The 21,637-nt window shown below is 40.7% G+C and overlaps 2 protein-coding genes across 2 annotated transcripts; both read left to right on the forward strand.

The window, feature by feature from the left end:
• The first annotated feature begins 768 nt into the window (after positions 1–768).
• arvcfa (ARVCF delta catenin family member a) lies at positions 769–17,002 on the forward strand. Its single transcript, XM_026355730.1, has 16 exons — positions 769–928; positions 4,140–4,316; positions 5,257–5,861; positions 8,725–9,203; positions 9,288–9,471; positions 9,570–9,687; positions 9,897–10,065; positions 10,909–10,926; positions 11,087–11,158; positions 12,107–12,234; positions 13,183–13,333; positions 13,413–13,605; positions 13,903–14,014; positions 14,318–14,405; positions 15,846–15,922; positions 16,149–17,002. Exons 1-16 carry the CDS (start codon positions 908–910, stop codon positions 16,239–16,241), a joined length of 2,685 nt encoding a protein of 894 aa, XP_026211515.1. The 5' UTR covers positions 769–907; the 3' UTR covers positions 16,242–17,002.
• A 1,548-nt stretch (positions 17,003–18,550) lies between these two features.
• LOC113159543 (bone morphogenetic protein 10-like) lies at positions 18,551–20,303 on the forward strand. Its single transcript, XM_026356294.1, has 2 exons — positions 18,551–18,890; positions 19,267–20,303. The coding sequence occupies exons 1-2, from the start codon at positions 18,551–18,553 to the stop codon at positions 20,301–20,303; spliced, it is 1,377 nt and encodes a 458-aa protein (XP_026212079.1).
• Positions 20,304–21,637: the final 1,334 nt, after the last annotated feature.

Consider the following 21,637-nt stretch of genomic DNA (forward strand, 5'->3'; position numbering starts at 1 on the left):
CCTTACCTAACCCCTCTTGCACAATATTTGTTCACTGTTAACTTTTTATTCCTCCATGTCTCTTTTTTATTTTTGTGGCCATAACAAATGACAGTAAATCCAACTGAAGACTGACTTGTTTCATCCAGTTTACAGAGCCAAGCTGTGGGTTCAGACTGGCTTGTGTTTCCTCTGCCTGGTTCTGCATACAGTGCCGATGCTCCTACCCCATCTCTCATCCTTTATTATGCTGCACATGGGTGACACAGGACTGAACTAGTGCGGGCTGCTCTGTGCTCCAGCTGCATCTGCTTGTGAGCCCACAGGGAATTGTGTGTGTGTGTGTGTGTGTGTGCACTTGTATGTGTGCATGTGTGTACTCTGCCTGTGCACCAAGGCTGCCAGAAAATATGGGTACAGCACAGGGATTGCAGGGATCTTTACTTACCTAAGCCATTCACAAGCTCAGCATCACACAGTTGATTCAGCACCTTGCTAATAGCGCAAACATTAACTGCAGCATAGATCAGAGGAGGAGCGCAGTAATAAGAGAGAGAGAGAGAGAGAGAGAGAGAGAGCTGAGAGCCCAGTGTTTGTTACTTCCTAGTGTTTGTGTGTGGATGCATGAGAGAGAACATTTATGTTGAGCAAATGTGTGCATGGTGCATCTAGTGTGTGTTTGTGAGAGGCAGAGAGAGAGAGTGAGAGAGACAGAGGGAGGGAGAGAGGGAGAGAGAGAGAGGGAGAGAGGGAGAGAGCGGACGTGTGTTAGTGAGAGCTGGGAGAAGGATGGCTGCTCATGTTTGAACTGCCTCAAATGCTCAAAGGCAGAGTCAAGGCAGAAATTTAGCGGAGGCAGTGAAACAGGCTGCTCACTGGGGGACACATCTTGTTCATCATTTGTAAAGGAAGCAGAGACGATTTGGCAATGCCCGCTGAAGTGAAAGAGGTAAGTGTGTGGTGGAATGGCTCTATTCGCTCTGTACCCTCCCTCTTTTTTTGCCAATCAGTTTTTTTTTTTCTTCTTCCTGCAGAGAAATGTAGCGCTCCACAGCTTTTTGCATTCTGCCTCTGTCATGATGAATGAAGAGGCATGAGTCGCTTCACCTCCTTGCCTCTCTCTGGTATTCGGTGCAGTCTCCTTGTGTGCATGGGGACATGATACTAACATCTTCATCAAGTGTGTGTGTGTATATGTGTGTGTGTGTGTGTGTGTGCGCCTGATGGTGCCTGTGTGCAAAATGCACAGAAAAGCTTATAAGGAGATAATCTTTGATTGCATTATGAGGAGAGGTTGTCCCTCCAGGAGAAAATGCTGCACACACTCTGGCAAGTGTATTGTCATGGTGTATCAGAGAGACATTAAATCTGACCATGCAGTATTTAACTATTTGAGGATCAGAGAATAATCAGGAGTGAAAGGAGGCTCCACATACAAAGTTTGAGAATGAATATCCTCCCTTTGTTTTTTCCTAGGGTGTCATCTTGAATTAGTATTTACTCCAAATAGACCAGCTGGCTGTGTTAAGGCTAAACAAGATGTTTTTGTATAATGGACGATGGTGTTCATGCAGGAAACAAGTCTTAAATAAGTCGGCGATGCATTTCAAATCGAATGCCTTTCCGTGTCATTTCCATTCATGATGTGCGGTGACACGCTCACAGTGACCAACATGAGCATCACTGATTCAACAGATAGTGGAAGGCAGATGAGTTGTGACAAAGTTGTGACTACTGTCTTCTGACATCACTAGGCTGATGTAATGCTTTATTACCCAGTGCAAGCATTACTCTTTAATCTCTTAGTTTGATAAAGACAAACTGCCCGTTCAAGCTAATTCATACTCAAGTTTGATCACTCCAAAATGACTTTGCCCCGCTGATTTAATTGCAGTCGAGATTGCCCTTTTTTATTTATTTATTTATTTAAAGTAATCTTATCTTTCTGAAATGATGAGCTTCTTGAATCATGGCTTGTGTCTGTCATGCCCTTGAGCTGGTCACCAAAATGTGAACTCACTCAGCGTTAGATCCGACTCCGTGTCTCCCAAAATAATAACCCTGGCTGCAGCTGGCCTCAATACTGAGAGTTGTCGGGAACAAGATGGTAATCATGTCATCCTGTCTCCTGCATCGCTGCACCTACCATCTGCATATATTTTTATTATAGTGTCTCTTAAGCCAAGTCAGATTCGGAACAATCATCTGGACCTCTCCGGCTCTGTGAGCACACTTAGTGATGGTGCAGTGAGTTATTTAAATGAGCTTTGACTCACAGTGGCCTGGCCTTCCCTGGAGCTTGAATCAGACAGGGACAACATGCAGGCCTCTGTCCAGCCTATTATCGTCCTCCAAATCCTTAATCAAGCTGTCTGTAGAGGACAGTAGTAGCCCGTCTGTCTTTCGGCCAGGCGTTAATTTAGTGATGCCTAACAGTATCTGATCAACCTCCCCCAGAGCTGTTCAAGCCCGGATCACCTCCCCACTGCCAATCTCTCCTGGATGACCCGTTCCTCTCCTCTCCTCTCGTGTCTGACGTGTTTTGAGGGGCTCTTGTGTTTGGTGGGGTGTTTGAAAAGCGAATCAAGCTCTCTCCCTCCACATCCAGTGAGCTGTTCACTGCAGCCTGATTTAATGCAGTGGAGTTGAGTTCTCAGCACTTGTTCGGTTTAATGCCGCAGCCTCGGACAAAATGAGAGTTTGGGGAGAATTAACAGTTCACGTGTTTTTTATCTCACACTTATATCTCAGCACACCATTCATTATATTGTCTCAATTCCACTGAAGTAATGTGATATGCATTTATATTGTTGTTTTAAGAGTGGATTTAAAAAAATGTATCCACCACTTGAATCTTTTAAACTTGAAATATGTTTATTAGATATTGACTAAAACCATTTAAGCACGAAGCAAATTTATGTTGACACTCCGAAATGAACGTGAAGTTTGTAAGAAAATCTGCATAAGACGTGTTTATAGTCTTATATGGCCTCCAGCTCTTTTTCAGGCTATGATGCTGAATAATTAATCTGCTGTGGTTAATGAAACACATTTTGTTGAAAAGTAAAAAAAAAGAAGTTTAAGATATTAACAAGTGGATAATACAGAAATATTTAGCAGCAGTATTACTGATTTAAGTGTCAATTAACTTGAATGACAGCTGACGTCTCACATCCAGTCCCATCACAGGGTTTGTGTATTTTGTCAAGAGGTTCTTTAATACGTGTTTACATGACACAATGAGTAGCATCAACATCATGGTACCACAGAGTGGAAGGTTTACATATTTAAACTGATAATTATAAATAAGTAATAATTTAAATGGTCTTTTGCTGATTACAGAGACAAATAAAAATAAAGATATTTATTTCATGATGTTTCTAACAGTCTAGTTAATCGAGATGCCGAGTGCAGATGCATACTTTTGAAAAAGGCTGCTTTACCCCATCTTGATTTATTATCACCACACTGAGTTCAAGAGGAGTAGAGCAACTTATTTGAACAGAAATAGAAAAAAACCAAACGTTGCATTTCTGTTTCCCTTTCCTTTCTCTTTTTTCCACACAACAGTCTGATCTGAGAAAGTCTCCTTACAAAAGCAAATTAAAGGTCTAACAAAATAACTCTGCACTGAAAGAAAGGAAGTTTTCTTAAAGTAAGGCCGTTCGTCTCTGTTTAGTCATGTTGTGTGTCGTTTCAGTCCTCAGGTGGATCTTTCTGTCATCAAATATTTATGGTCTCTCCTTCTCATTTTGCTCATTGTCATCTTTTTGCTCTTTTGTGTTGCTAATACAACATGTTTCAACTGGAATATCCAAATCTATTTTGTACTAATACTCGTGGCCCGCTGGCCTCCTGGATCCCTGGGTCTGAGTCTGAGCCTGGTTAATCTGTTCTGTGGTGACATTCCCCCTTTAAAGCAATTGTTATCTGTAAGAGACAAGCTAATTGTTTGTTCTAGATTAATAGACCTAAATAATTCACTACAGTTCATCATATTATAATCTAATTTATAAAGTGTGTGTATTGGCATTTTTCAGCTTTAATGACATGGTGCTGTGGCCCTCGGTCACTTCTTCATGTGTGTGTGTAATGTAAACTTTCTGTACACGACACACAAGTGATGCAGTTCACTGACGGTGTCTGTGTGTGTGGTTCAGGAGCAGAGTTCAGAGGGACCCCCTCCACTGTCTTTCTCTCAGGAGGCTAAAGAGGTGACTCTGGATAACCCCTCAGTCAGCGATGAGCTGGACACACCCACCTCCATCGCCTCCGTCGTGACCTCGACCAATGAGAGCTCCACCGAGACCGACACCCCGCAGCAGACAGACACTGAGGTTCACGACTTCATGTTTGGTCACATTTTTGTCACCACTCAGTGACTCCCTGTAGTTTTTTAACTTTGAAACTGACACATTTACTGAATTTAAGCTGAAATAATACATGAATTTCCTTTTTTGGCATGAACTAACACTTATGGTAAGTGAACACATAGATCCTAATAAAACTTTCAGGGCCTGTCAATTATCACTCCAATGCGTTTAAGTAATATACAGGTATTTTCCAATAATCTTTTAATATGAAGTAGTTTCTCTGAGTCTGATCATCTGTTTCATTATGAAACCATCTATTAAAGATGCTGAAAGTTGCCTTCAACAGACTGTACTATAATACAGAATCAGGCAGAAGCAGCCAAATTGCCCTATGGGGCAAAGCTACCATGAAATTTAATCCAGTTAAGTTCTGTTTTATTAAATTGCTGCATATTTACAAATTGATGTGCTTAAAATAACTGGATTTGGTCACACGCTGCGTTTAAACTGTTAAAATCATCAGAATAAGTCACACAGTTAAATTTCCTCTGTTTTTTATTTTACTGTGTTTCTAAACAGTGGCTGGACTTCAACTTGTTTCATCAGAGTCCAATCTAAACTCATTTTCAACAAGGGGAATTCATTATTCTTTGGCAGGAATGAGTTCATTATTTACTGGAAGCCCGCAAAGCCAGGGAAGTGCTGAGATTATGATGAGTGATCATCACTAAGAGAAATGAATGAGCTGTGCACTGTAATTGAGAGATAAACACACGCAGTAGGTAACAGAAACACATTAGATGCTCATATTTATTCGAGACCACATAGTTCGGACTGTAAACACAACAATTTGGTGGCATTTGATAGAAGCGATGGAGACCTCTCTGACAAAGGGGATTCAAATGTTAACAGAGCTTCTTATTAGACTGTTGTGGAGATAATTGTTGTGCATCAACCCTTGTAGGAGTCCAAGGCCATGGAACAAGAGAGCGAACAAGCCCAAGAATCCACAGAGAGACAGTTGGAGAACTTGCAGATATCAGACATACCTGTACTCACATCAGCTCCTTTGGGTCAAGAAAATAGTCCTGCTGAGCAACCTGTTACTGAAGTGAGCACTGAACACTCTGAGTCTGTTCCACCAACCACAATGACCAGCAGCACTACCACGGCGCCCCCACAACCTCAGGTGGTTCTGCAGCCTGCGGAGCTGCAGCCCGTGAATCCAGACATCCAGAGCAGAGTGTACACCCTGCCTGACAGCTACAGAGGCATCGGGGGTGATTTATGTGCAGGGTATGGAAGCCTGTCCCGTGCCACCCTCCACAGCTACTGGCCTGCCAAAAACTTCCAGCCTGGGACTCAGTACACCTTACCCTTCCTCAGGGATAACTACACTCCCACGGGACTCAGCAGCCAGACAGAAGGCGACGGCCTCAGCGAACGTGGAGAAAATCCTCTGGACATGAAGACTGACCATTCAGCTGCCAGTTACCCAACCCTGGGGGGCATCCACCAGTTCAGGCCAATTACCACCATGGAGCTTCTCAGAGAGCCCTCGAGAACCAGGTAAAGGGCTGGTAGATTAGATCGGACTGTGTAAATGGGTTTCAAGGGCTCTTGTGGTTTCCATGGTGCCCAGATATAGGTTCAAATACAGAAAACTACTTACATGTAATAAAACACTTTGGAAGGGACAGTGAGGCAGTAAAATCTGTGGTTTACTTTTAGTAAAGATAATTTTAAAACATATTCCGATGCCAAATGACGATTGTGCTCTCACATTAAAGCGGTAAATAGGCTGTGGGGGAAAAGTTTCATCCAGCTACCCACTGTCTTCTTACTAAAGACTGCCTTGATTCCCTGCACCTGCAAGGCCTTAATTCACAGATACTAATGGAACCACTCTAGTTCATGACAGTTCCTTTCTTAAGTAACAGTTGTAATAATGGCTGGAAATAAATTCAGCTGCTAATAAACCCTGGCTGCTAAGCAAGAGTTCATTTATGAGACTAGACTAAGCGACAAGAGCCTGCAGCCACACCCAAACTGGAATTTAACATCAACAAGGAGAAACAACGGACGCACAGACACTCTTACAAAGATTAAAATTAAAACAGAAAGCTCTTCCTTTAACTACAATTATTATTTCAATAAGCAGATGCAAGAGCTAAAAGCAATGTTATAAAATAACATTAAATGACATAAATAGCACTAGAGAAATGATCAAACAGATATTTATATTCTTGCCTTTTTCTACTTACTCACACCCTTGGATTGAAGGATAAAGCTACGTGGTCAACATTTAAACATTCAAAATAGTATTTAGTTGCTGAAAGGTGAAGGAAACTCTTGGCATGACTGCAGCAGCAGCTTAAACCTGATGGGCCGGGCAGCCACGGTGCACGGCTGGTCTCTTCAGTCCGTCAGATTCCTGTAGCCGTAGTTGAAGTTGAAAATCTTCCAGAGGGTTAGAGTGTCTTCAGGCAATCAGAGAATCCTCCCTAACCTGCAAAAACCCTGGGTTTTATAGCTCCAACCCCTCTATAAATGTAATATCTCTATAATATTTATGATTATATTATATGACACAGGTACACACACTGTAGAGTGAAGGAAAACATCGACTTGTTCTGGTTGCTTTGAAAACCACAGATGCTCCTCTCACTCATATAATTTGAGAATAACAAATGCGTCTATGCCTACTGCTGCCTCCCTGTCACCCTTCACACAATTATGTGTTGGATACAAACACACATTTGCTCAAATTACAGTATCTAGATAAACAGTTTAATTTTGTTTTGTTTGGTCGCTTCTACAGATGGAGTCGATTAATTTAAGGTCAATCTTTAATCCCAGCCTAGGAAGGTAAAGGGTACTTAGTTTGTGTCACTGAAACGTCAATAAAGTTCTTATAAGAAACTCACTAGAAAAACCAACAAAGCAACAGTATAGTTTTTTTTTATATATGTCCAAATAAAACTAAGATCGGCCATTTAGTTAGAAAATCTAAATCTACTATATGAAACATAGGAAGAAAACTCAAATGTATCAGAAGCAAGCATGTGTGTTTGTCTCTATGCAGCCACAGTAACAAACACATCCAAACAATGTACAAATCAACACTGAGGCTAATTGTGTCACAGAGAACCTGCTGTGCTAATAATACATATTAAAGTTTGTAGCTGCACAGACCACCCGTGGTCACTGATCTCCTCTTCCTGTAATTGAGCCTGGACAATAGAGGAACAGATGGACAGCAGTTAAATAGCAGCTGGTATCAATCAGGAATGGCAGACTTGTGCAAAGTTGATAAATAAGGGGTTTCTCCAGCTTTTCTTCAGCCCATATAAAGAGACAGAGCTGTGTTAAACTCATCGAAGCCCAGTCTACTGGAATCTGAGAAGTCTTTAATCCTGTTTTTTTCACCCTGATGAACACAAAGAATGGTTTGACATATTGAGAAACATGCTGATTCGCTTCCCTGCTAAAAATGATATGAGAAGATCAATACCAGTCGTATATCTGTCTGTTAAGTATAAGGTCCTGCCAGAGGATGAGCTGGAGAGCTTAGCATTGAGAGTGCAAGTATAGGGAAACAGCTAGCTTGGCCCTGTCCAAAGGTGAAATCCACTCTGGTGTAAGTCTTTTTGTCACATTAGGTTGACAGTCGGTCAGACTGAGGCGTCCAAGTTTTATGTTTCATTATACTTTAATATTTCAAATTTAGGTTTATTCAGCTCTTGTTCTGCAGCGTTGTTAAACAGTATATTTATGTCGACACAATCCTGTTTTAACCATAATGACAAAATGAAAACACTGCAACCTTTATCAAAATGACTGGATTTGATTGGACATTGGGATCTTAATTACAGAGCTGACTTATAGTTCATCATAGTTTGTTTGGTCAAATCTACCAACTCAGTGACTACATCACTTGAGTTTATTATAAGGCTCCAACCTGCCACAATAGGAGAACTCACATAATCACATCAAGGTTACTCTTACCTTACTCTGTATGATTCTTTCATATTTATGTGGCTACATAATGTGAGGCACTAACTGCAGCTTATATGAAGATCAGTGTCCTTCCACCGTCTGTCACTAGTCTCCTCTCAGGTATTTGATGTAACAGATTTAGCAGGTGCAAAATCTTTCTTCCTTACCTGTCCCTGCACCCACAAAACCACAACTTGAATTAAATAGTAGGATATGATGTGTCCATCTAGGAGATTCAGAGGTGCTGGTAAACAGATCCAGGCTAGCTGTTTCTGCCGGCTGTATGCTTTGTACACACAGTGGTGTTGATATTTTCCACCACATCTCAGAGAGAAAATGAAGAAGCACATTTCTCAAAATGCTAAAATAACAAAAATCTTAAAAGTCAACTCATCCAAACACACCTGTATTACTTTCTATGTCCCACCCCCAGAGGTGGCTATGATGACGCCTTTATGGCCCAGCTGGAAGGGAACCTGAATCCTTTCTTCCAGGCCATGTGCCGAGCGCAGACCCTGCAGTTTCCCCACAAACGCAGCAGCATGGTCAGCCTGGACAGCATCCGAAGAGACCCCCGCTGGAGGGACCCCAACCTCCACGAGGTCATCTCGATGCTCAGCCACCCAATGGACCCAGTCAAGTCCAATGCAGCTGCTTATTTGCAGCATCTGTGTTACGAGAACGACCGCATCAAGCATGAAGTCCGCCAGCTGAATGGGGTGCCGATTTTGGTGGAATTATTGGACCATCCTAAAGCGGAGGTCCACCGCAAGGCCTGTGGTGCCCTGCGCAACATATCCTATGGAAAAGACCACAATAACAAAATAGCCATCAAGAACTGTGATGGCATCCAAGCTTTAGTCAGGCTACTGAGGAAGACCAGCAGCGTGGAGGTCAAGGAGCTAGTAACAGGTACACCTGAATTCCTGATACTTCCTGGAACCACACACAATCCTTCACTTACTTTCTACGGCTTCTGTACGCTTTCCTTTGCAGGCACTCTGTGGAACCTCTCCTCACACGAGCCACTGAAGATGACGGTGATCAACCACGGGCTTCAGACACTGACTGACGAAATCATCATCCCTCACTCTGGCTGGAGGAGAGAGTCCTTGGACCCCTCCAAACTGCAGAGTGCAGAGTGGACCACGGTTTTCAAAAACACCTCTGGATGTCTGAGGTGACCCTGCTGTTAAGGAACAAGTGACAAGCATGGCTAAAATCAGATTTTCATCCGAGCCAGTTCATGTAGGTTAACTAAAAACGTTGTTTCTGCAGGAACGTGAGCTCAGACGGGGCAGAGGCACGACAGAAGTTGAGGGAGCGTGAGGGGCTGGTGGACGCTCTCCTTCATGCCCTTCAGTCAGCTGTTGTCAACAAGGACACTGACAATAAGGTTTTTTACACTGACTTATACTGTATTTACAGACTTTTAAACACACGTTGGGACAAATTCAAAGATTTATAAGGAAAATACCTTTGAAACTCGATCAGTGTTATCAGTCTCACTCAGTACTGCAATGACTCTTGGTTTCCTACTTCTGTACTACTTGTCATATGTACTGTTGCTTTGACTGAAATCCTCTGTCACTGTTCTTGTTTCAGTCAGTGGAGAATTGCGTGTGCATCCTGCGAAACCTATCCTATCATGTTCACAAAGAAATACCAGGAGAGGAGCGGTCTGCGGAGTCTCCTGCGGATCATCTGATGAGGTCAGTTGGGCACCAGAAGAAGAAGAATGAGCCTGACTGTTTCGGCGGAAAGAAACCAAAAGGTTGGTAGACCATCACGGGTTATTACATCAGTGCACGGTTATCAGTTTCAGCATGACCTTAAAAACATATCATTTTATGATTAATGTCTGCAAAGGATTTCTCAAACAGATGTAATGCTTCTGATTGCACAGTTACTCAAGCTCGGTGCATTTTCCCTCTTCCATATCTTCCCATGACACACCACACACATTTCTTCTTAAATTACATGATCTATATTGTTTTACTTTACACTTCAAAGCTGTATAATCTGCTAGTATCTCTGTAACAAACCATCGAGTAATCATCTCTCGTCATCTCCCACCATTGGTTTCACATTTCTTTCCCCCCTTTTATTCCAATGAGGGATTGAATATTTCATAACTGTATGAGAGAGCTCGTGATAGATTTTGTGCTCCAGGAGTGGTGCCAGGTTCAAAAATTGAAAAATCTTGCTTTTACTTTGTTACATCAGTTATCAGATTTTTACACCATATACCTGATGTAACAAGCAGGAAGGTTTTAAAGTTAGAGAAAAGATTTGGCTGCGTAAGTTTAGTCCATTCAAATAACACTTTAAATCTGCAGATATAAAGTAATGCATTGGATGCAGGTGTTTGAGGTGCAGAAATAACACGACAGGGGGAAATAGGGTTACAATTATTTGTAATTTGAAGTTTTGTGGCTTGTTTTAACAAATGCTAACCCTTTAGCTAGTTGACAGATACCTCTGAGCAAACATTAACCCAAATCTGTCAGCTCTCACAAAGTGCTCTGTATCTTCTGCTGTGCTGCTTGTCCTTCTCTCCCTTATCCAGTCTTTGACATTGTTTTTTCTTGTTTTTCTTTCAAATATTATTCATCAGAGGACTGGTTTAGTCAAGGTCAGTCTCCTCATTACGCCTGAATACTTTCACGGAAGTCTCATTGTGACTTGATGCCACCCTGAATTTGCTGACCTTATTTGTTTGTGTGCTGATTTAATGAAAACTGGTGTTTGTGTTTGTGTTTGTGTACGTGTGTGTGTGTGTGTATGAGATACAGGTTGGAAAAATGGATTTATGGACAGAAAATACGGTACATTGGATTTACCAAAACGTACAGAACATATGAAAGGTATATGATTTCTGAAAATGTAACTGCGAAAGATATATTAGACATTACATTTCAAATTTAACACAAATACTGATCACAGTATCGCACAGACTATCATACATGGCTTATTACATACAGGCTTATTACTAATAGATAGATCCATTATAAAGAGGTTGAATCAATTATCATTGATTATAACATCTCAGTACCTGCTTTCTGTGTATCATTGTATGCATGATGTTGGCATGGCCTGAAATAGCAGGAGCTGATGTGTGACTTTCAATACAAAGCCACACGTCAGCACCGATTGAAGAGAGTTTCATTACTGATCCACCAACTGAAAAAAAATCACATTTCTATCTGGCAACATAAGACAGGCACTGGAATTTGCTCAAGGTTCGGCGTGACCTATGTGCAGCACATGCTACTGACATGTCTTTATTTGGTACTGCTAAATTATCTTTATATTTTGAATAGCCTTATGGCTTTATTTAGCCACAAGTGCTTTCTGTATATAGAAACTGTGATGGAGAAAGCCCGCAACAGTTCTGTAGGGCTGAACATGTGGGGCTGCATACTGTTAGAACTGAGATCAGAGCTAAGCTCATGTCTCCCACGCTCCAGCCAGTGAATGCAAATCAGAATGACAAGCACGTTACGGTCCTGGGTCATACTACTTGTCAGCCATCCAGCTGCCTCCACTGGCTCACTACAAAAAGCCTTTAAAGAGATCTGCTAGAGTTTTAATTTCCTTCCATAATATATAAATTTTCATCTGCGGACCTAAACAAAATTAGATTGAAGAAAGTCTGGAACAAGGTTGACCTTGGCATGTACACAAACCCCATTATGTAACACAAAGCTAATTATTAATGACACTATCATTTACAATCAATCTGAAAATCCTGCAAGTAATTTGTTTGAATGTCATCCCAGAATTTGTTTTTCCTTTTTGCCTTTCCCTTATAGGATTAGAGCTGCTGTACCAGCCAGAGGTGGTGAGGCTCTACCTCTCTCTTCTCACCTACAGTCACAATCACAACACCCTGGAGGCCGCTGCGGGAGCGCTGCAGAACCTCGCTGCTGGACACTGGGCTGTGAGTGAACGCCAGAGTGATTCGTTCTTACACTCATGACTCCACACAGTGGCTGTGATTGTGAAGTGTGCTTTAAATTTGTTGGCCCATCCACAGTGTACTAGTATATGATTATTTTTATCTGTATATGATGGTTACACATTGGAGCCACAATAAGATGTATGTCAAAATAGATCATTCTGCGAAGAAACAGTGAAAAGTATCACCGAGTAGTGTCCTGATAGAGACAAATCTAGACAACATGTATCTCTAGGTGGCATCATTACTATCTTTAACTGCCTTTTCAGCTCAAGGAGAGACTTAAAATAGAGCTGTACTGTAAATAAATAACATATGTGACTTCAGTTTGGACGGGGATCTGCCCTCTAAGGCACTGCACACAGTCGCACAAGACAACATCCTGAAGCCTTCATGCCCAAATCTATTTTCTTGGCTGGCTGGCCTGTGTTTCTGAGACTGCATCAAAGTGTGCAAGAAGGAGGAAGGTAATGGGTTGATCATCTTAATATAACTGGACTCTCTAGATTGACTTTGTCACAATCCTACGTGATCAAAAATCACTTTACTGCTGTGTCCCCAGGTGAATCCGCAGGCCTGTCAAATTATGTGCTTTGCCACGATATACTGTGTCACGACTGCCACTATAACTTAGCATCAATGCTGAGGCAGGAACGCAGATTAAAGGAGTTTTAAAGATCCTTAGATTTTGAAAGTTGCGTCATACTCAAAGTTGCAAGGGAGCTGTTAAATGAGTGTAACATAGTTCTTACTTACGGTATGGTCTGCAGTTTATTTATTATATCGTGGAAACTATTTGATAGCTAGGATATTAAACAGGGTGCCAGAAGCAAAATCTCCCAAATACATTTAAAGTCTGTAAGGCAGACACCCTTTAAGTGTTATACTGATATACTAATATATGTATTTTGTATGTGTGTGTGCTTGTAGTGGTCCAGCTACATACGGGCCACGGTGAGGAAAGAGAAAGGACTGCCCATTCTGGTGGAGCTGCTGCGCTCAGACGTGGACAAAGTGGTGAGAGCTGTGGCTATAGCTCTCCGCAACCTTGCCATGGACAGAAGGAATAAAGACCTCATAGGTACGTGCCCTACACTCACGCTATCTTACGTGATTACATGGCTCTACGCGCTCACATTAACTTTGCTCTGTTACTATAGGGAGCTATGCTCTGAGGGATCTTGTCAGTAATCTACCCTGTGGACAACAGCACCCAGCAAAGAATCTTGAGGGAGATACGGTGGTGTCTATTCTAAACACTATTCATGAGATTATCACAGACAGCCCAGAGAATGCCCGAGCCCTCATACAGGGTCACGCTGTGCAGAAACTGGTGGCCATCAACAAGTCAAGGTGCATGAGTGTTTTTCAACTTCACTTTAAATTTCATACACAAATAGCTAATTTTGAACTACATTTTAAAATAAACTGAGCAATAAAAAAAGATATATTAATACAAAATAGGAAACTGCATTAGCATTATGGTATTATTTCCTGTAACTACCTGTACTACTACTGTATCATAATTATACTTCTAATGCAGCTTGTGATGAGCATCTTACCTAGAAATGGATTTATATCATCGGGACAGTGTTGTCTCAGAGGTGTCCTCTGTTGTTTACCATGATGTCTGATTTTATCTGTTGCCAGTCAATCAGCACGGGAGACCAAGGCAGCTTCTCATGTGCTCCAGACAATATGGGCCTACAAGGACCTGAGAAACACTCTGCACAAGGCGGGATGGAATAAGAGCCACTTTAAGGTATTTGTCCCAATTTTCCGGTTATTTAAAAACTCAAGCACATGAATATATTCATCATGTATAATGAACTTTACTTTATTTTGATGTGTAATCAAAACACTTTATAGCCTGATTAATTAAATTGAGGACAATGACATTTGGGCTCCATTTAAACCCAGACATATGTCACTGAGTTGTGTTACCTAACCAAGGTTCAGCACAAGTCACAATAACAAACCAATGTAATGTCATTTTATAAAATTAGACCAACAGGAAAGAATGAATATTACCCTTCGGGTAATATGATTTTTTTTTCTTTCAAAGCCAATAACTACTGGAGTGACTAAAAAATCTAAGAGTGTAAAGCAAGGCAGCGATGACATCACCTTGCCTCTCATGGACAAAAACCAAGGTCAGCAAATCACTGCATGCATGCTCTCACCAAAATGTTATCAAACCATCATCTAAATGAGATAGGTGTCCTCTACTTCAGAGAATAAAAATCTGACTTCAAACATACGGTGGTTCTTGTCATGTCAGGGACAAAGAAATGGGCATTTTCTAGTCCCAGACCATATTCTTCTGAAGCATTTGCCTTAAAGCAATGATGTGCCGCCAAGGTTATCAGTGCACAGACTTGGCTTATTAGCCTGAACAGTCTCTCCCAGAGGCAGGGCAGGCTCACGCATCACCAGTCACATTTCATTTGGACGTTATTCCAAAAGGGCACCCACTTTCCCACATCGAGAGCGACCTCTAGCTTCCCACTGAAACGGGGATTTGCACTCAGGGGTATCTGCATGTTTTTACTCTCTGGTGTTTCAATTTAAATTAATAGATGTGCCCTTTTGGAAAACGTGTCTTACTTAAAAAGAGGTGCACAGGTTATTTGTGCATCAGGTTAAATCTGATTAATTTTCATATTATCATTTATAATTGGTGAACCAGACCAGAAGGGAAGCAAAAACATACATCAGATTTTAATAACTATATAAAATAAGTAAAGTTACCCATGTAATGTCAGCCACCATGTACGTATATCAGATTTGTTTTCATTTTGCTTTTAAGTTTTCTTCCTTCACTAGTCTAACAGGGCCTGCTGCAGAGAAGCAACCCCAACAGCATGATACTGCGACCACAATGCTGTATAGCGAGAAGGGTGTGTGTGATGATGTGCAGTGTTTAGTCTGTTGGCCAGAAGGTCCTGCGGGTTTTAACTTTCTTATTTCACCACTAGATCAATAGCAGGGGAAACAGACTTTTTTTTGTTTTACTTAAAAACAAAAACAAAAAACTGTTTAAAATCTCACTTTCTGCTGGGCTTGAAAAATATTGTTTTGCTTGTGGCTTTCATTAAATTCAGTTTTCCACGCACAGCAACAGTAACAAGAATACAAATAATTAAGATAAACTAACCAGAAGATGACTTAATTTCAGCAAGTATAGTCAGGAAAGTAAAATCCAAAATGAACATGCTCCCGATGGCAGGTTATGGCCAGTTTGGCCGCACAGCCTATGCATTTCTTAAAGCAATGTAGCATCTTCGTTTTGCAGATTAAATGAAAATGTAATTGTAACAAAACAGAGGAAAACTAAATAAATAGTAAAAAGAAAAAAATGTGAGGAGGCCAGAGGTCTGAATTCATGTGCATTCAATGACTCAGTGTTCCACAATGTTCTACAAAGTCACAATCAAACATATTTTTCATGCATTTGTCATCTTTATAGAAACATGACATTATATTTTGCAGTTGATCGACGTAAAAAAAAAAAAAACGGCAAAAAAAAATTCAGCATGATTCAGTGTTGTAAAAGCCTCTTTGCCACATGATCCACTGCTGTTTTCTTACAGATGTGTATTCCAGCTTAGAACCAAATGACAGAGTTGGAGAGATAAAAGGACCCGTTGTGGAAAGAGATGCTCTCCAGGTAATCGTATTTGAATGCAGCCATGTTTTTTTTAAGACCTAACAGACTTCATTACATCACATGGAATTGATTTTGTATGTATGTCCTGTTTTCTATTCCTGACATGCACTATATGCAGGTAAGCTATGCAGCTTGGCTTTACCGGATTTCTTCTAGCAACTTGTGTTTGTAACTGTCAGTGGTTTTCATTGACTGACACCAATTGTTTGTGTATTTCTTAACCTAGGCGATAAGTGAAAGAAAACACTTCATCAGAGCTGGCAGGCCTGCAGTGGGCCTCATGGATAACAAACCTCCACCACTGGACTCCTGGGTGTAAACATGACAACACGTCCAGCCAAGCCTATTAAATCCAGTAGCAACACTTTCCATTGGTGAAATAAGGATTTGTGTCATTTGATCATTCTTGTACAGGCAGAGAAACGCATTCAGTTGAAAATAGTTTCATTCATTTACAGGAAGTAATGTGCCAAACATTTCATGTATTTATTATGGAGATTATTTGGCAATAGCTTTGATGGATTTTGTTATTTAGGATGATATAAAATACAGTATGTCAGAAACTTATGACTGATTATGTGTGAAATCTGAAATAGCCTAAATATGCAAACTGTGGTGAATTGAGACTCCAAAGAATAATTGTGCTAAATTTTAATTTTACTACTAAGTATGAGATTAATAGTTCTTATAGAGCGTCAAGCTGTTAAGACCTGAAGTGACATGTGGATTTCATCCTGTCCATTTAGGTTCTGGGCCAAAGAAGAAATAAAATAATTTTTTAAAACGATTTTTCATCAGTGTTTGAGAGAATTAGGATTAGGGCTATTGTTGGCCTTGTCATCAAAATGATTTAATATTCAGTTAATTCTTGACAAACCTGCCATAAATTAGACTGTGCGGTCATTAGCAAATCGTCTCGCCATTTGTTTCATGACAGGCAAAATGGGATTGTAAATGTGTAACAAAGGACTGTTAATATTCTAAATGAAGGCATTTATATTGTAATATTTATTGTAATACCCACGTTATTAATTAAAGAATATTGATGTGTATTAGCTAATACCTGTAAGTGATCCTACAGTCTATACAACTCTGCTTTGCAGTGGTACTTTTTGCATTGCGATGTTGAATGAAAAATAAATAACGTGCATAATTTCTCATTTTTATTTGGATTCTTCTTTTTGCATTACAGGTTAAATTTCATGTCAGTGTGTACCTGATATGTTAAACACACACTGGCCTATTAAACAGCCACCACATGTATAAGTGCTGGCTTAAAATGTTTTCTCTAACTCGTGGTGAAACAACGAGTTGTATGTGTGTTTGCAGTCAGGTCACACCATATGGGGTATATACCTCCCCTGTGTAAGGGCCTGGACTTTAAAATGGCACAAATGCATACACAACTAGGGAGGTTATATTAGGCTGAATGCCAGTTAGCAGCATTTGTCACCTGTAAAAGACGCCTGGCACTCAGTACGCTGCTATGCAGGTTGTCAAACCACTAGCATAACTGTGCCAAACTGCAGGTGCACGGGCCAAAAAACACTCACAAATATATTTAATTATACAAGAGAAACAGGATGAAAAATATGCCGAACTGCCACCAAGTCACAAGTTTAAACCAATAAATAGGAATATACCTGACGTCCTAACTTTGCATATTCGACAAGCATCACTTCAATAACATCATGCATATGTATATAATGATTTAGCAGTGACTCAGCAATAGATTGTCATGTAAAGCAACACACTTAACACATCAAAGGCATAAAGAAAATCTGTGAACATATCTTTGTAAAGATTTATGATCATTTATTTAAATGGATATATAAATGATGTGAGCTCACAGCTTCCAATATATATATATATATAAAAAACAGTAATCAGCAAAAGTATATGAAAATGAGATAATTTAGGCCTTTTCATCACCTAATGAAATGTTAATGCAATTACTTTCAAGAGGCAGAAGTGACAGATAATGAGCATACACTGGCCTCTTATGGAGATTGTAAAGCATAGCAATTGCGTTATTAGGTTGCTGATTTAAAGAGGATAACATTAGACAGAAAAATATAGTAGCACACATAGAGTACACAAATGGAAAAAGTAATCTGTCGCAAATCTCTGTGGAAGAGTATTACAATTAAAATCAAACATTTAAAAGTTTCCTGTATTTTCAAAAAATATATATTTATCAGGGCTCCAGTCCTATTCTGATTGTAGCATGAGAGAGGCACATACTGTAACAATTCATAGACCAGCTCTCAGGTTAAAATAAACTCATTGCATGGGACGGTTTTGTTGTTGGTTGCTCAAGAGAAAGGTACACATCAAAATGAGATAATGAATATCGGGGGACGTTCTTTATATATAAGGTCCTGGAGAGAGAGAGGAGGGCCAAGCAGGGCCTTAGTGACATCTCCAAACATGTCAGCACATGGGACAGCACAGCCCTGCCCTCAGAACCAAACCACAAGATCAACAAGGGCAGAGCTGTTTTGTCTTTAACCCCAACAGCAACCTGCTGGAGCGTCCTCCTTCAAAAAGGTTCGCAGTTATCTTCTCGAAAGGATCCATCACATCTTCACGTTTGCTCTTGGATCTAAACGTTTCCTCCGCTCCACCATGGCCACTTCAGCTTTCTCCAACCTTGGGTTTATTCACTCTCTGAATGTCCTGCTCCTGCTGTTGACTGATTTGAGCTCGAGCAGTCCCATCAGGTCCCCTGAGAATCATCACAGGGCGTCTGTCAGTAGGGATGTGCGTGATAATCCGCTCCTTGATGCGCAGGACTTTCTGAGCCAGTTTCTGTCCACACTGAACCTCACGGAGCTGAGGCCCCAGCCCAGGCCCCTCGCTGCCCGAAAGGAGCCACCAGAGTACATGTTGGAGCTGTACAATCGATTTGCTAAAGACCGCACTGCTGTGCCCTCAGCCAACATTGTGCGCAGTTTCAAGAATGAAGGTACAAACTTGGACAACATCTATATTTCATGAAGACTTTCATTTCTTTCACTGTCTGTTTTGTTAAAGATCATATTAACAGTAAAGTTACTGGAATGTTTATGATGGACATATAAATAGTGTAATCATTTAAAATAAATATAATACAATATTTAAATGCTTTAATTTATGAAAATCACTGCAAAATAAATGTAAAAGCGTGACATGTGAACCAAAATCTTTTAAATAATATACGAATAATGTTAAAAAAGCAAAATAATTTATTATTAGAACTGTGTCTTTGATACAAAGAGCAAATTTTCATATCTCAGATAGTTTCACTTAAGTTTTGCTCACAGAAATGCATACAAAACACATTTATTGATTTTTCATTTCAGATTCCTCCCCCTACAGTGTAACAGCCAGAGGTGTGCGGATCCATCCCTTAATGTTCAACATCTCCATACCCCACCATGAGCACATAACAATAGCTGAGCTTCGCCTTTTCACCCTGGTAAGGAAGGCCCAAAGACCGCACGCTGGCCTTGACTACAAGGTGACCATCTACAAAATACATGAGGGTGTTGTTTGGACAAAAGAGGTGGGGAAAGAAGGAAGAAGGAGGGATAAAGAAGAGGTGGTGGAGATGAAGGATTTAGAGGAACTGGTGACAAAGCGTATCAATGCCATAGATAACAGCTGGGTGTCGTTTGACCTGACACATGTGGTTACACTTTGGAGGAAATCAGGGTGTGTACTTCATAGACTGGAGGTTCATATCGCAAATCTGGAGACACAGGAAGAAGAGGCCACGCAACAAGGTGAAAGTTTGATTGATATTGACAGAGACCTGGAGGAGAAACACAACGCCGTGATGATTGTGTTCTCAGATGATCAGAGCAGAGACCACAAACAGGACAAACAAGAGCTCAACCAGATGATTGGGCACGAGGACGACCTTCCTGAAAACATGGGCCAGAGCCAACAGACATTCTGGGGGCACGTTAATCACAACACTGGCCACGTTAACCAGGATGAGCTGGACAAAGAGTCTCTCATGCAGCTGCAGTCCAACCTCATCTATGACACACCTCCCCGAATCAGACGCAATGCCAAGAGTGAGTCGTGCAAGAGGACACCACTCTTTGTGGAGTTTAAAGACATTGGATGGGATACATGGATCATCCAGCCTCTGGGTTATGAAGCGTATGAGTGCAACGGTGTGTGCAACCCACCTATGACCGCTGAGGTCTCGCCTACCAAACATGCCATAGTGCAGACATTGCTGAGTGTTAAGAATCCAGAGAGAGCGTCACGTGCCTGCTGCGTACCCACTAAGTTGGAGCCGATCTCACTCCTTTATCATGAGAATGGGGTCATCACTTTCAACCACAAGTATGAGGGGATGGTGGTGGCAGAATGTGGCTGTAGATAGTCTGTAATATTACTTAGAGACTCTATCTATCTATCTATCTATCTATCTATCTATCTATCTATCTATCTATCTATCTATCTATCTATCTATCTATCTATCTATCTATCTCCTCAGTATATAAGATGCTGTAAAATTGCCATTTTATAAAGCTAAATCTCATAGTATTATATTAGTGTAAAGTACAAAGCTTTCAGTAGTGCTGAAAAACAATGTATTATTATATTTATTTGCAGATGTGCATATCATTTAAGTGTTGTAGTTACGTTCTATAATTCACTGTAAATGACAGTAGACAATATAAAGATAAAGAAAAAAAATAGCCTCAATAATATGGACAATATTGTGTGAGACCTGTGTTGGAAACAAATACACAAAGTTGAAGAATCAAAACATATTATTGCAGAATTTTTCTTTTCTTTTCCTCCAATCTGCACTCTGTGCTGGTATCCTAATGCAGAAGAAGAGAACAACTTATCCAAACTCAACTATATTGTAAAGAAATATCCACAGTACATTTTAGAAAAGACACAATATCATAATGATTTGCACTGTTAGCATGCTGTATATGTAATGCTGTTTATGTAAACCCTCTTAAATTTGACTGTAATTGAATCACAAGCTTGCCAAAATGCTTTATAAGTAGATGTACACGCTGCAGATTTATAAATGGTATAATTTGTTTCTGTGCCCTTTAGCGTATTGGAGCCTCTGAGATGATTTACAGACTGTGACAGATTCCCTCTTATTTGCTTGCCAAACTTGCAGAGAATGTTTTTTGATGGCTTTTGACCAGCAGGGGATTTTTACTGCGTCTTGGTGCTCTTCAGGGCAACATGTACAATTCTCTTACCTAACACTGCTGTCAACTGCTGTGAAATCTTTCTTTACACCAGCCATTCATACCATTGCTTTTTGGTTCTCACACCAGCATTAATGATATTATGGTTGTAAAAATAAAATGCCAGCAAACAAATACATTCGTAGAGTAATTTCTGGTCTTTTGTACACCACGTTTCATTGTCGGGTAATCACAGCACTCTCCACTGAACAAGCTTAATCCCCGTCCCTCTAGCATCACATGCCTGGCGAGCCTCTCTCTACCCGCTTCCATGCCATGGTGATAAGAAGGTGTCAGAACCTGGAGTCTCGTAGACCGTCACTCAGGATGAGACGCCACACAAGTGGCAGCATTTGTGAAAAGGTGGTGTCAGATTCCTGGTCTCCAACACTAACATGCTCTATTGACAATCATGTCATGAGGTTGCTTGATGCCCTCTGAACCCACTCACTTCCTTTTTCTGACACGGACATGCTGATTTCCTTATCAAGGCCAC

The sequence above is a fragment of the Anabas testudineus genome, chromosome 12 (assembly GCF_900324465.2).
Source record: "Anabas testudineus chromosome 12, fAnaTes1.2, whole genome shotgun sequence".
NCBI lineage: Eukaryota > Metazoa > Chordata > Actinopteri > Anabantiformes > Anabantidae > Anabas > Anabas testudineus.